This window comes from Rhagoletis pomonella, unplaced genomic scaffold (assembly GCF_013731165.1).
Source record: "Rhagoletis pomonella isolate Grant_MI unplaced genomic scaffold, Rhpom_1.0 Rhpom_scaffold_00010, whole genome shotgun sequence".
NCBI lineage: Eukaryota > Metazoa > Arthropoda > Insecta > Diptera > Tephritidae > Rhagoletis > Rhagoletis pomonella.
In genome coordinates this window covers 14,677,303-14,689,806 of record NW_023458564.1, presented here as the reverse complement: position 1 = coordinate 14,689,806, position 12,504 = coordinate 14,677,303, and the positions used below count along the sequence as shown (strand labels likewise).

The 12,504-nt window shown below is 32.5% G+C and overlaps 1 protein-coding gene across 1 annotated transcript in view; it reads right to left on the bottom strand.

The window, feature by feature from the left end:
• The window catches only part of LOC118746511, a 90,636-nt gene that overhangs the window by 70,237 nt on the left and 7,895 nt on the right, over nucleotides 1-12,504 (bottom strand). The window contains exons 2-3 of the mRNA XM_036480358.1: nucleotides 11,706-11,777; nucleotides 11,564-11,635 (exon numbers count right to left, since the gene is read on the bottom strand). Coding sequence (XP_036336251.1) covers nucleotides 11,564-11,635; nucleotides 11,706-11,777 — 144 coding nt within the window. The remainder of the gene's footprint in view (nucleotides 1-11,563; nucleotides 11,636-11,705; nucleotides 11,778-12,504) is intronic.

The following is a 12,504-nucleotide window of genomic DNA, read 5'->3' as shown; positions in this document are numbered from 1 at the left end:
AACTTGGGTATATATGGGGTTTGTCTGAGAATGAACTGAATTTTAATTGAAAATTCTTAAAAATAAATAAATAAACATAAGGGGCACACAATATCACTTGGAAATGGCGTGCTATAGATATGACCGATACTGTATATATATATTAAGATCTTGCTTAAAGCATCTTTTTTAGCTAACTAAACAATTGCGCCTTACACTGCTTTGGTGAGATCTCTTCATATGTTCATTGCTTCGTTCACAAAAAATAAAATGCTCTAATTTCACGGTTAAGTAGCGGTTTTTAAAGCATTTAAAAAACTTCATTAATGAAAATCGAGTTTTTAACGAAAAAAAACTTTATAGAAAATATAAAATTTTGGCCTATTTAAAAAAGGATCTACATTTATACTGATCGGAAAAAATAAGTATCCCGCAAAAATTCGTCTACAAATGTATCCAATTGGATCTATTTAGATCCAAACGGCATCCCTGGCTGTAAATCGTTCTAGGTCGCGAAAATGTTTTAAATCGTTGTCAGCGTTGCCGTTTTGGTCCAATTGGACCAAAATTGGTAGCCTCAATATCCTTTGGTAGTTTGGTTGGTAGGATGAAGCTTTTGGTAGGCAAAAGTGAAATTGCAACCAAATTGAGCAATAAAATTTGTTTGCTTAAGATTGCATACTGCCAGTGCTATCTACTATTTATAGTAACTCTAAAAATATCTATGAATGGTAACCCTGTATTCATAGCAAGCAAAGGAAATAATGACAAGAGAAAGAGTGAAAGAAAGATGTTAAATGTCAAAAACCTGGCATTTGCGCGCCTTTCTTCAATTGAATTTAACAAACAAGCGAAAATATTAGTGATGGACAAGTAAGTTAATTTTGCTTTAATTTAGTTACTTTTTAATCGTTGTTTATTTGCAGGTATATCTATAAAGCCTCTAAACCGTCCGAAGTAAGTGTGGACAATAATAACGACGACTTGTTCAGGTAAAAAATTGCGACTAAGTAGGCATGTACATATGTGTCAATTAACAAATACTGAAAATTCTCGTAGTGATGAAAACTCGCCTGCGCCCAAAAACCAAACTCAGAGATAAACTAAACATCAGTACAATAAATAGTATTATGCACTGTAAAGAACTAGTACAAAAGGCTGATGCACATTACGTGTGGTCAGCAAAAAGAGATCTCAAAGATGTATGATTTTTTTACAAACGTTTTGTATACAATTAGGGGATATAAAAACTTTTTGTTTTTGATATAATATGATATAAAAACTTTTTGTTTTGAAACGAATAAAATGCTTGGAATTGTATTGTCGAAGAAAAAAAAAACGTTTGAAATGAATTTCATTGATCTCAAAGATATACATACTCGGTACGTTTTTTTTTACAAACGTTTTGTGTACAATATTTTTGATACTTAGGTTGTTCACACTTGCTTGGTTATCAGGTTATCTGGTTAAAAATTATTATTCTGTAGTGTATTTTATTGTTGTAAACTGAATAAAAAATATAACCACATAACCAGATAACCTGATAACCAAGCAAGTGTGAACAACGTAACTTTTATTTAAACGCATAAAATGTCTGAATTTGTTGTTTTATACATCAAAATGTTTGATATTAATTGAATTAATATCAAAACTATATACAATGCTTATAACTGTTTTTTATACGATACGTTAATTAATTTATTTAAACGCCCGAATTTATTTTGTGTAAACTTCAAGTATTCATGTAGCACAGTAAACCAGATTATTTGGTATTTTAATTTATACCTACTGTTAATCTGCAAAACCTGTAAATTTAATAAAATCTCGTTTTATTGATAAAAATTTGTTGGTAGTTTGCAAACTGATTTGGTAGGCTTTTTGGTACCTTAAAATAACTCAAGTGGCAACGCTGATCGTTGTAGCTCGCGAAAACGTTTGAAATCGTTGTAGCTCGTATTTGCTACTCTTGCAGCTCAGCGACAAAATTAAATTTAACGGCGCCGTTCAATCGCAACAAACGATGAACTTCAAGAACAAAGCGTATGCCCACGGGAGTCTCAAATGCGAACGTTCATGGAAGTCTCGTAATTATGCGCACGATCACTTCACTGCTCGTACCGTTTTCTTAAGCGTTTTTAATTTTTGCGCTTAGAAAATACTTAACACGTTTTTTCGCATTTTCATTGTAGGTATGTAGGATTCCGTCCCTACTTCTGAATTAATTGTCATGAGCGGCGAGACAATTAATATACAGGATGGCGTTCATATTAAAATAAAGCTAGACACCGTTCTATTTTAATAAGTTTAAGTATGCAATCTTTAATAATTAAATTGTAATTATATTACAAAAGAAGTTCAAACAGGCTGTATGTATATTTAATTTCACGTTGACACGTCTGACGCAGTGATGAAATTGATGGTGCAATTGTACTTTTTTGGTACATTTTGGAAGCCAAAAGTACATTGGTAATACATTGACATGTTTGATACATTTTTGTCAACATAAGGTACTGCACTACAATTATGTCGAAATACTACACTCTATTTACTTGGAGTTTTGAATTTTTGTGCGAAAAAATATAGTCATCTTTCTCTACCTTATTTAAGTAAATACGGGGTGTTTATTAAAAAAGAAACTCTTACTTAAATAAAAAAAAAAGTTTCTGTCATAATAGGGCTAGTCATAAAAATTTCCAGTAAGTACTAGCAGCCAGAGAATAAAAGAATCATAGCGAGTAAAATTAGGGGGAAAACTAAAATATCAGAAAAAGTTATTGAACGCAGTAAAACTTACGCCATTCTGACTTTCTGATAGGTAAGAAAGTTTTTTTCTAAAAAATATTTTTGACCACATCATGAGACATTCAAAAATAAAAGAATCTCCTCCAAGCACCCTTCCTTGTTTCACAAAAATTAAGTAGATATAGCTACAAATGTGTCTTTAAAATTATCCTATTTTCGTTTTAACGATCAACTGACAAATTCGGTCAGAACCTTTCAGCATTATTATCTATTTTGGTATATTTCTCAATATTTTGCGTATATTCCGGCCAACAAATAGTTTCATCCACAATTGAATAATTTTATACGGCAGCCATAGTTGACGCACGAAAATTAGAAAATTAGAGATTAATAGTAAATTAACTAAACTAAACTTTTCTTCCTTTCTTTTGTTTATTCACGAACACATATTGTGGTCAGCAGACATTTCCTTGTAAGTTTTCGCGGGTAAAATTTTTTCCAGCAGAAATTGGCAGATCTCAGTGTCATTTTGCGCTCTCGATTTCCCCCACTTTGCAAGATTTTAGGTACGAGAACACTGCTATTAACTTGTTAATTTCTATAAAAGGAATTATTTTGCAAAATATAAAATATATATATATAAACTTCCATTCCGTTAAATGCAACGGTTTTATTTTTAATTTTTGTATTACTAGCTGTTAATAAGTATAACTTGTATGCTTTTCTTCATTACCTTGGCGTTTTGGTGGACTTTTCAAACAAGTGATTTGTGCTTATGTGTTCCACCTTCGACACGCCATGTTTTATAACATGATTTTTATACAGAAAATCTAAAAACGTATGTATATGTAACTATGTATGTATGGTCTTTTAAATGTTGGTACTTTTTCGGCTTATTTAGTACACTTTTTTTGGCCATTTGGTACAAAACTAAAAAATTCATTTATCATCCCTGGTCTGACGACCACGAACGACTTGCGACTACTGATGACGATGTTGCTACTAATGTTGCCAGACTTTCTTTTATTAAAGGATATTGCAACTGACGCAGGGTTTCATTAAAATGCAGTTGACATTTGTAATAAAAAAACTATGGGAAACAGAGTAGCCTGGTCATTATTCCAGTGGAAGCATGTTATAGAATTCTGTATTAGAAACACGTAATTTTCAGCAAAATCGCAGGTTATCAAAATTTCGTCGTCTTTCAGATTTTTCTTCAAATTTTGATAATAAGAAGCCTGTTGCTTTGCAATATAAAAATGATTCAAAAATATTCTTCCTGCTTTACATAAACTTGGAACAAAATCTTTTAATGAAGCTGTTTTCTTGTCCAAGGTTGTTTTGGATTTCGTTACCCATTGCTTGTGCGTAATTTTCTCGACATTATTCTCTTCAGAAATTTCAAACATGATTTTCTTCGCTTGAATTCTCACATACTGAATTCGGAAGATTATCAATATAGTTATCTACTTCATATTTTCCATTTTCATCAATTTAACCACGTGTCTGCCTAAAGAAAATTATTAGTACTGTAGACACAGTGAAATTCATTACACGTGTTATAAAATAATTGATTCGTTGTTTTTTATCATTTTTGAAGTGAAACTTCTTTAGCGGCGGTTGGTTGGGTGGGAGTAAATTGGCAAATTCAGCGGAAATTGCACACAGAAATGGTGCAACGGAAATGGAGCAACGGAAATGGTTGGGGCTGAAACAAGTACTTCTTGTGTGTATGCATATGGTATGAATTTAACAAAAACTTGCTAATAAAAGGTTAGAGGATAAGACTTAGAAATAACAATAGAAGAATGAAAGTAAAGGTGAGTACGTACATAGATAAAGAAAATTATAAAGGCAAAGGTAAAAATAAAAACAAAAACAAAGATGTGTAAAGATAAAGGTAAAAACGAAGACCAAGGTAAATTTAAACACTTTACTTATATATATAAGGGCAAAGGTGAAGGGTAATATGTTGATGAAGAAAATGATAAACATAAAAGTAAAAACAAAGATGAGGATGAGGATACCGATAAAAGTAAAGATGAAGATAGGGGAAGAAAGATTAAAATAAAGGTAATTAAAGAGGAAAGGATATAGAGAGAGACACAGAGACTCAATCTGGGAACTATTTTGGGATTTTAGAGATTCTCGAGACTTATCGATTAAATAATCGATATTTTTATCGATATTTATCGATTTTGTTATCGATTTTGTTCTCGATATTTATCGACTTTGTTAGCGATGTTTATCGATTTTGTTATCGATATTTATCGACTTTGTTAGCGATATTTATCGATTTTGTTATCGATATTTATCAATTTTGTTATCGATATTTATCGATTTTGGTATCGATATAAATCGATTTTGTTATCGATATTTATCGATTTTGTTATCGATATTTGTCGATTTGGTTATCGATCTTTATCGATTTTGTTATCGTTATAAATCGATTTTGTTATCGATATTTATCGATTTTGTTATTGATATTTATCGATTTTGTTATCGATATTTATCGATTTTGTTATTGATATTTTTATTGATTTTCTAATCGATTTAGCCAGCAATGGTATTATCGATGTTGCTATTGAAATTTTTATCGAATGTGTCATCGATATTTTGATGGACGTTATAATCGATTTTGCTATCGATGGAGTATGAAGATAAAAATTAAGATAATGAAAAAACAGAATAACATGAATGTTATTAAAACGAACAGTAGTAGAGGTAGGGATCTACATTAATAGAAAAAAAGCGAGAAAATATCGAGCCCTAACCGCCAAAATAACGTAAGCGACATTTTTTTCAAAATTTTCTTTTTGATGCAGAAATATTCCTAAAGCAACTAGATGCATTTCTGCATCAAAAATAAAATTTGAAAAAAATGTCGCTTGCGTTATTTTGGCGGTTAGGGCTCGATATAAACTTAAGCAAAAGCATGTGTATTTATAGATAGATAAGTAACGTAAGTTTCACTTCTACAGTGTGGCCCAGGCGCACTTACTTTTTTTTCTTATTGTTGATATCGATATGGAAAATTAAAGATATACTTCTATTCAATTAGTCTTTTGTGAAAAATTTTATTTAAGTAGGAATCAAACCAATAATTCACTTTGATTTAAATTGAATGGGAAATGACACGACACTAAAAATTTAATTAAAAACTCCGCCGATCGTTAATAAAATGTAAAAAAAACATCCGAATCGTACTTTTAACTACAATTAAAAAATCTGATTACGTACCTAATGCCATGAGCTTCATATTCTTATGTATGGGACACACGCAAACCGTGTGATTCCATCAGAATTTGCTAAAATACAATGTTGTGGTCGCAGATAACAAAATTTTGACAACCCAATTTTGAGGCCTGGATTTTATTCTTTGAACTTTTCGTAAATGCGAGAAAGATTTCCTATAACTAATCTCTTCTGACGTACACGACTCTCACCATCGATTTTCACAGACTTAGTGTCTTTTTGACCTGGCGTCATGGTACTCACATCATCGTTTTCATAAAACTATTCCACTTTTGATTTTATTTCATTAGAAAAAGGCCTTACTGCATAAAGAAAATTGATTGTAATAAATATACTTTTAATTAATGAAAATAATATATTACGTCTCTTCCTTTTTCCCTAACCAGGTTTCTCGCTTTTTTTATTAAATATCGGGACGTATCCAATGCTCCAATTTTGTGGTAGTAGAGTCAGTATTTGTGTTTTTTCTTGGGAATTTATGCCAGAAGTGTGAAATTTTTTCTTCAGATTATCCTCCGAAAATTATATGTCACCCTAATGGAGCAATTACAAAATTAATTGAACATGTCTTCACGATAAAACCTGTACTATAATTTCTTCAAAAAATTTAAAGTTTTTTTTTCTGTCGAAAATGTTATTTCTCAATATTGATTAAAAATATGGTAATTTTATTCAACTTATTACCTCTGAACATTCATCAGACGACGAGTTAGATACGTCTTCATCTTCAGAAGACTCGCCCACTTTTGGAGCTAGAAATATACAAAAGCGTACTAATGTTCAATTATCTCACGAATCATATTTTTTATTCATTTATAATTTATATACACTCACAAGTACTATCTTTAACACCTTTATATGCTTTAACTCTACACGACACACACAAAACGTCTTGAGGTGTCAAATAGATTTTTTTCAGTATTTCAGCAGGAACACGACGTAAATTTTTTCGTTGTTTAGATCCGCCATGCTGTTTTTTGTTGAGCGGATTACAACACATATAAAAAGATGGCACACTCGACATTTCACTTGAAATTTGTTAGAAACCTCTTATCAGAGATGAAAACAAACCTGCGATTGCGGAGTAATAAACAATTTTAATAAATCAAGTGAAGCGCATGCCTGTGCGCTGAAACTTTATGTACGCAGGTATGAAAAACTCGTAACGTCTACAGTTTTGGTGTTACCATTCTCAAATTGTTACAGCGTACTCCATAAAGTCTGGCAACTATTTAAGTTGAAAATAATAAAAATCATGATGAAGATAATAAAAATAAATAAAAAATTAAAAAATGCATTTTTTTAATGCAAATTTTTTTTATTTTAATCTGTCTCACACACTCATGGAAAGCCAAGGTAATTACGCATATTTTGATACCTTAACTGATTTCCTCGGTTTATTAACTGTAACAATTGAAAAAATATACTTCTCCGTGAGTTCAAAATTTCGGGAATTTTTTTCTCGAGATTTTGGAATATCATGTCGAAATAAAAAAATAGGTGTCTTCTTTTTTTCGATAAGGAATGTAAAAAAATGTTTCATCCCAAAAAAAATATTGAGGTGTAAATATTGTATGGAATGACCCATATATACTTTCACGAATTTCAAATTTTATTAAGAATTTTTGTAAACTTTTTGGATATGCATTTTTGTAGCCTATTCAATTTTAGTATAATAATGTGCAAGTTTGAATTAGAAGTCAACGGTAGTAGGCTACACGTAAAGTTGAATAGGTTACAAAACTGCATACCCAAAAGGTTTCTAAAAATTCTACATTTTCGTGAGCTTTGCGTAAAGTTGTATGGCCTTATTCATACAAAATAAAAAAGGGTTATAAACCGGAAAATGTAAGAAAATGTCATTTTATTAAGCTCTTTAGACCTACTTTATGTTTTATGAATAAGGCCATTAAACTTTAACCTATTTGGTTTATGTTATGCAACAGACTACACGAAATTTCAGTTACTGTGGACAAAATTTAATGATAGTAATCCATATAAGCAAAGAAAATTGGGTTGCCAATTGAAGTAAAAATTTAAAGTGTGTTTTTTAAAAAGTTTTAGATACTACGAGTACTTTGCAAAGTATCGAGTAAAATCGCCAAATGAGGTATCGAGTATTAAAGTACTCATTTGTATATCCTCAGTATCGATACTTACTCAATATCGATAGTATCGTTCGAACCCTACTCATATGTGATTTTGTCGTGGTAGCGTAGAGATGATTAGCGAAGACGCGGATGATGCCATTGCAATGCTTTTAACTTAAACTTTTTATGTATGTGTTATTTAAATTTATTTATATTTTACTTGTATGTATGTACATACATATACTTATAGTAATTTAGCCTCATTTATCAAAAATTCAATTAACCAACATGGCTTGGATGCATTTATCAGCCGATGTGCACACTTCAAGCATCAACACAAAACGAGGTTGTTGTTTTTGTTTCCGATGCGATGCTCGCAAACCACGCTACAAACGACGAGCATGCTCGCTGAAAATCAAAATATGTAATGGCTGACAGACAGCGTTGCCGCAAACTTGAAAAAAGTCAAGGTCGTGAACCGGATGAAAAATTTGGTCGGTTCGGTTCAGTGGTTCGAACCGTTTTTGCGCTTTTGGATTGGTTCATCAAATCGGTTTTTTTGGTCTTTGAACCGGGGTTTCGGTTCGGTTCAAAGGTTCGAAAAACAAAAAAGTAACACGCAAGTTTATGTGTCAAGTGTCAAGTGCAACAACGCGCAAGGTTAAGGGTAAGGGTTGATATTGTCACATGGTAAACAAACATGGTAGGTATTACCATGTTTAACAAAAAGAAAAAAGTGGGTACATTTATCTATTGAAAATTGGTTGCAACGAACCTTTAAACTTTTATAGAAAGTGGTTCGGTTAATGGCTCAGTTAATTAATAGAAAAAAGCGGTTTTCCGGTTCAAAAGCGGTTCGGTACAAAACCGGTTCACGTCCCTGAAAAAAGTATCAGTTGCCAGGCAAAAGTATCAACAAGTATCAAAACCAAACACAACTGGTATTTTTTTAGCTTTTATTTGAAAAAAAAAACAAACATTAAATACAATTTTATATTACTTGCTTTAACAAGAACAGAGAATCTGTATGCTTATTTGCATAACGAAAAACAAACTTATAGGGCCCCTAGATCACACAAAATAATTGCGCAACCCGACACTTTTGCGTTGTATATCTTGGTAGCTTCAGTCTTAAAACGCAAAAAAGAATATTAAAATCTTTTTGTATTTCTTTCTACGCCCTTGTCCATATTTTACAGCACGATCTGGACACCAAAATCAAAACTAAACTAAAAATTGCGCAGTTGTCGCCATACGCAACACAAATTATTGTACAATAATACAAGCATGAGCAAAATATCAAAGTTTGTTTGATTTTAGCGCAATAACTGCAATTTAGTACAAACAACCTCATACACCACACAAACGACCGACGCAAGCCCGATATTGCGCAATGTTTAAGTGTGGTTTAGAGGTCCTATAACTGCGGCGTGTGCAACGAAATTCCGGGTTGTATTTCCCTTATAATAGTTACCAAATCAAACTTATAAATATCTAAATATAAAATTGTAAGGCTTTGAATAACAAGAAAAAATTGTTTGCCTTTAAACTAGTAAACTAGCACACAAACGCGCATAATAATTTTGTCCTGACAGACGGCAGTATTGCGGATTAACGAGCCGCAGGGTCGTGGGTTCGAATCCTACGGCAAGTAGAATTTTCATTTATTTCGTTTTTATTAATTTGTCAATCTTTATTGTGGCGTAGTTCTTCATATTTATTTCAATAGTGTTATCGAGCTTTGTACCATGATTTATTTGTTAGGAAAAATGGAAAAAAACAACAATGCTTAAGCGGTAGAAGTTATAGCAGCAATTTCGGAGATCAGCAACATCTCTTCATCAGACTTCTTTTTTTCTAGACTTTCAGCAGTAATCGAACCCGCGTCATCGATGTGCAAAGTCAGAAGGGCTAACCACTGAGCTATGCACATCCCGTAAGCTTTTGTCGCTAATCCATTTTCCTTATTCAACCTACTACTATCAAGTGCAGCTGATTCCCTGCTATTAAACTATGCAATGAATCCATTTCATGTATGGAATTAACAATAACAACCACGCTGTCAAGCTTTAATAGCAGCGAATCAGCTGCGCTTGATAATAGTAGGTTGAATAAGGAAAATGGATTAGCAGCAAAAGCTTACGAGGTGTGCATACGAGGTTAGCGCTTCTGACTTTGCACATCGATGACGCGGGTTCGATCCCTGCTGAAAGTCTAGAAAAAAAGAAGTCTGATGAGGAGATGTGGTGATCGCCGAAATAGCTGCTATAACTTTTACCGCTTAAGCATTGTTGTTTTTTCCGTTTTTAATAATTTTTTTAGCGGTGCGTTCAGTTAGTTGTTGTTGACATAATAAAAACAAGATTTTTTTTTTGTAATCGCTCCAACCTAGGATCGAACCTGGCAGCTACAGGCTTGTAGCACGCAACTCTCACCACTCGGCTACCATCGGGATTCTAAGAACGTTGGTAATGCAGTCAAAATATTCAGCAAATCAGCTATAAAGATTTGTTGATATTTATGACACCAGTAGTGTTGTTCCGATACCACCTTGTACTCGATACCTGTACTCTTTAAAAATATTGAAGAAAATTATCGATGCCACAAATGTATCGGAGAGAAGTACTCGATACTTACTCATATCGAACTCATTGTAAATACTTATGTCATGTGAAGAAAAGCAGAATCGGTTCGAGTACTCTCCGGCCAAAACTTACCGAAAAAGTAGCCACAAATTTGTATCTTGCCAATTTTTAATAACTGACTAGTACGGGAAAGCAGAAATTTAAACTTTCTTTATTAGCCAACTTAACGTGGTGCCAAAACCACAACAGCATGATTCGTATATTGTCAGAACCGAAATTCAGAATTTTTGGAAAAGCAAGTAATACTTTAATCACGTACTCGATACCCACCTAAGTACTTGCGGGAAGGATTGGAGTGCAAAAAGTACTCAGTACTTGAGGAAAGTATCGAGTAAATACTTGTAGTTACTCGTATCGGAACAACACTAGATACCAGCGCAGATTAGACCTGTAAATAGCTTAATCATGTTTTAACGAATGTAGCTATTTACAAGCTTTTTTAAATGTTTGCTGGTGGGGATGTGTGTGGTTTAAGTGTTTTTAGTACAGCTGATATCGATAAATTTCCGATAAAAATTAAAGAAGACAACGATTTGTTCATGATTCGCATGGTGATTCGATTTCAAAATTTCAAACCGCATTACGTGATTCGATTCGTAATTGGGCCGCCAATTACGAATGAGAGAGCGAATCACCTGCGTGGAAACATCACAGGAAATTATCTGACGACTATTTCTAATGATTTATGGGACCAACCGAAAATTTAACGGCGTGCATAAAAAGCTATGTAAGTCAATTTAAAATTTTTGTCCTACGTGATTTGACGTTTTCGCTCAAAATTCTCTCGCCTATTTTGAGTATGCGCAGGATGAAATTATAATATCAATAACAAGTAGCAAAAAAATACAGTACCTGTGGTAGAATCGGTAACTGGGCTTATGCTGGTGGTAACAGCAGTACTAGAATCATATTTTGTTCCCTCGTCTGCAAAAACCGTATTAGTATGTTTGGGATACGATTATATTACATTATCATGTGTATTTATCCACAGTACCTTTGGTAGAGTCGGTGATTGAGCTTTCGCTGGTGGTAACAGCAGTACTAGAATCATATATTGTTCCCTCGGCTGAAAAAACAGTATTAATTGTTTAGGTTAAGATTATAATAACATCATATACGTATGTATATAATATATGTGTGTATTTCAATATCATATCTCATTATAAGCGTGGTGTTTAGGTTAAGATTATAATAACATCATATACGTATGTATATAATATATGTGTGTATTTCAATATCATATCTCATTATAAGCGTGGCTTTCAGATTTTTAATACAGAATTTTGAAATACATAATTTCGCAGTACAGAATTTCAATAAGAAGAGTTTTGCAATAAAGAAGTTGAATAACTAGAATTTGGAATACAAATTATCTTTGCAGTAGATTCTCGAAAAAGTTAACCGAAATATTTCAAGGGTAATTAACTTTTTCGAATTAACTTTCCTAAGCGCTTTTCAAATTTTAAAAATTTAGCAATAAAAAAATATATAATAATAACCCGCTAAATTTGTTTCAATGACTTACAGCCGCACTCAGAGTCGTTTAATGATTACTTAAGGTGTCCCTCAGTAACGATTTGAAAAAATTCCCTCTCAGAGTCAGTTAAATACTCGTTAACGGCATTTAATGAACATTAAAGTTAAGTAAACAAAAACCTTTACTTAACTTTTTAACGAATGATTTTGAAATTTTTTGTTTGTTTTCAATAAATTTCAATTTCGATAACGTTGCTGTGACAGTTGCAATGGCCCAGTGAGCAGAGCACATTCGTGCTATTCGAGAGATCCGAGTT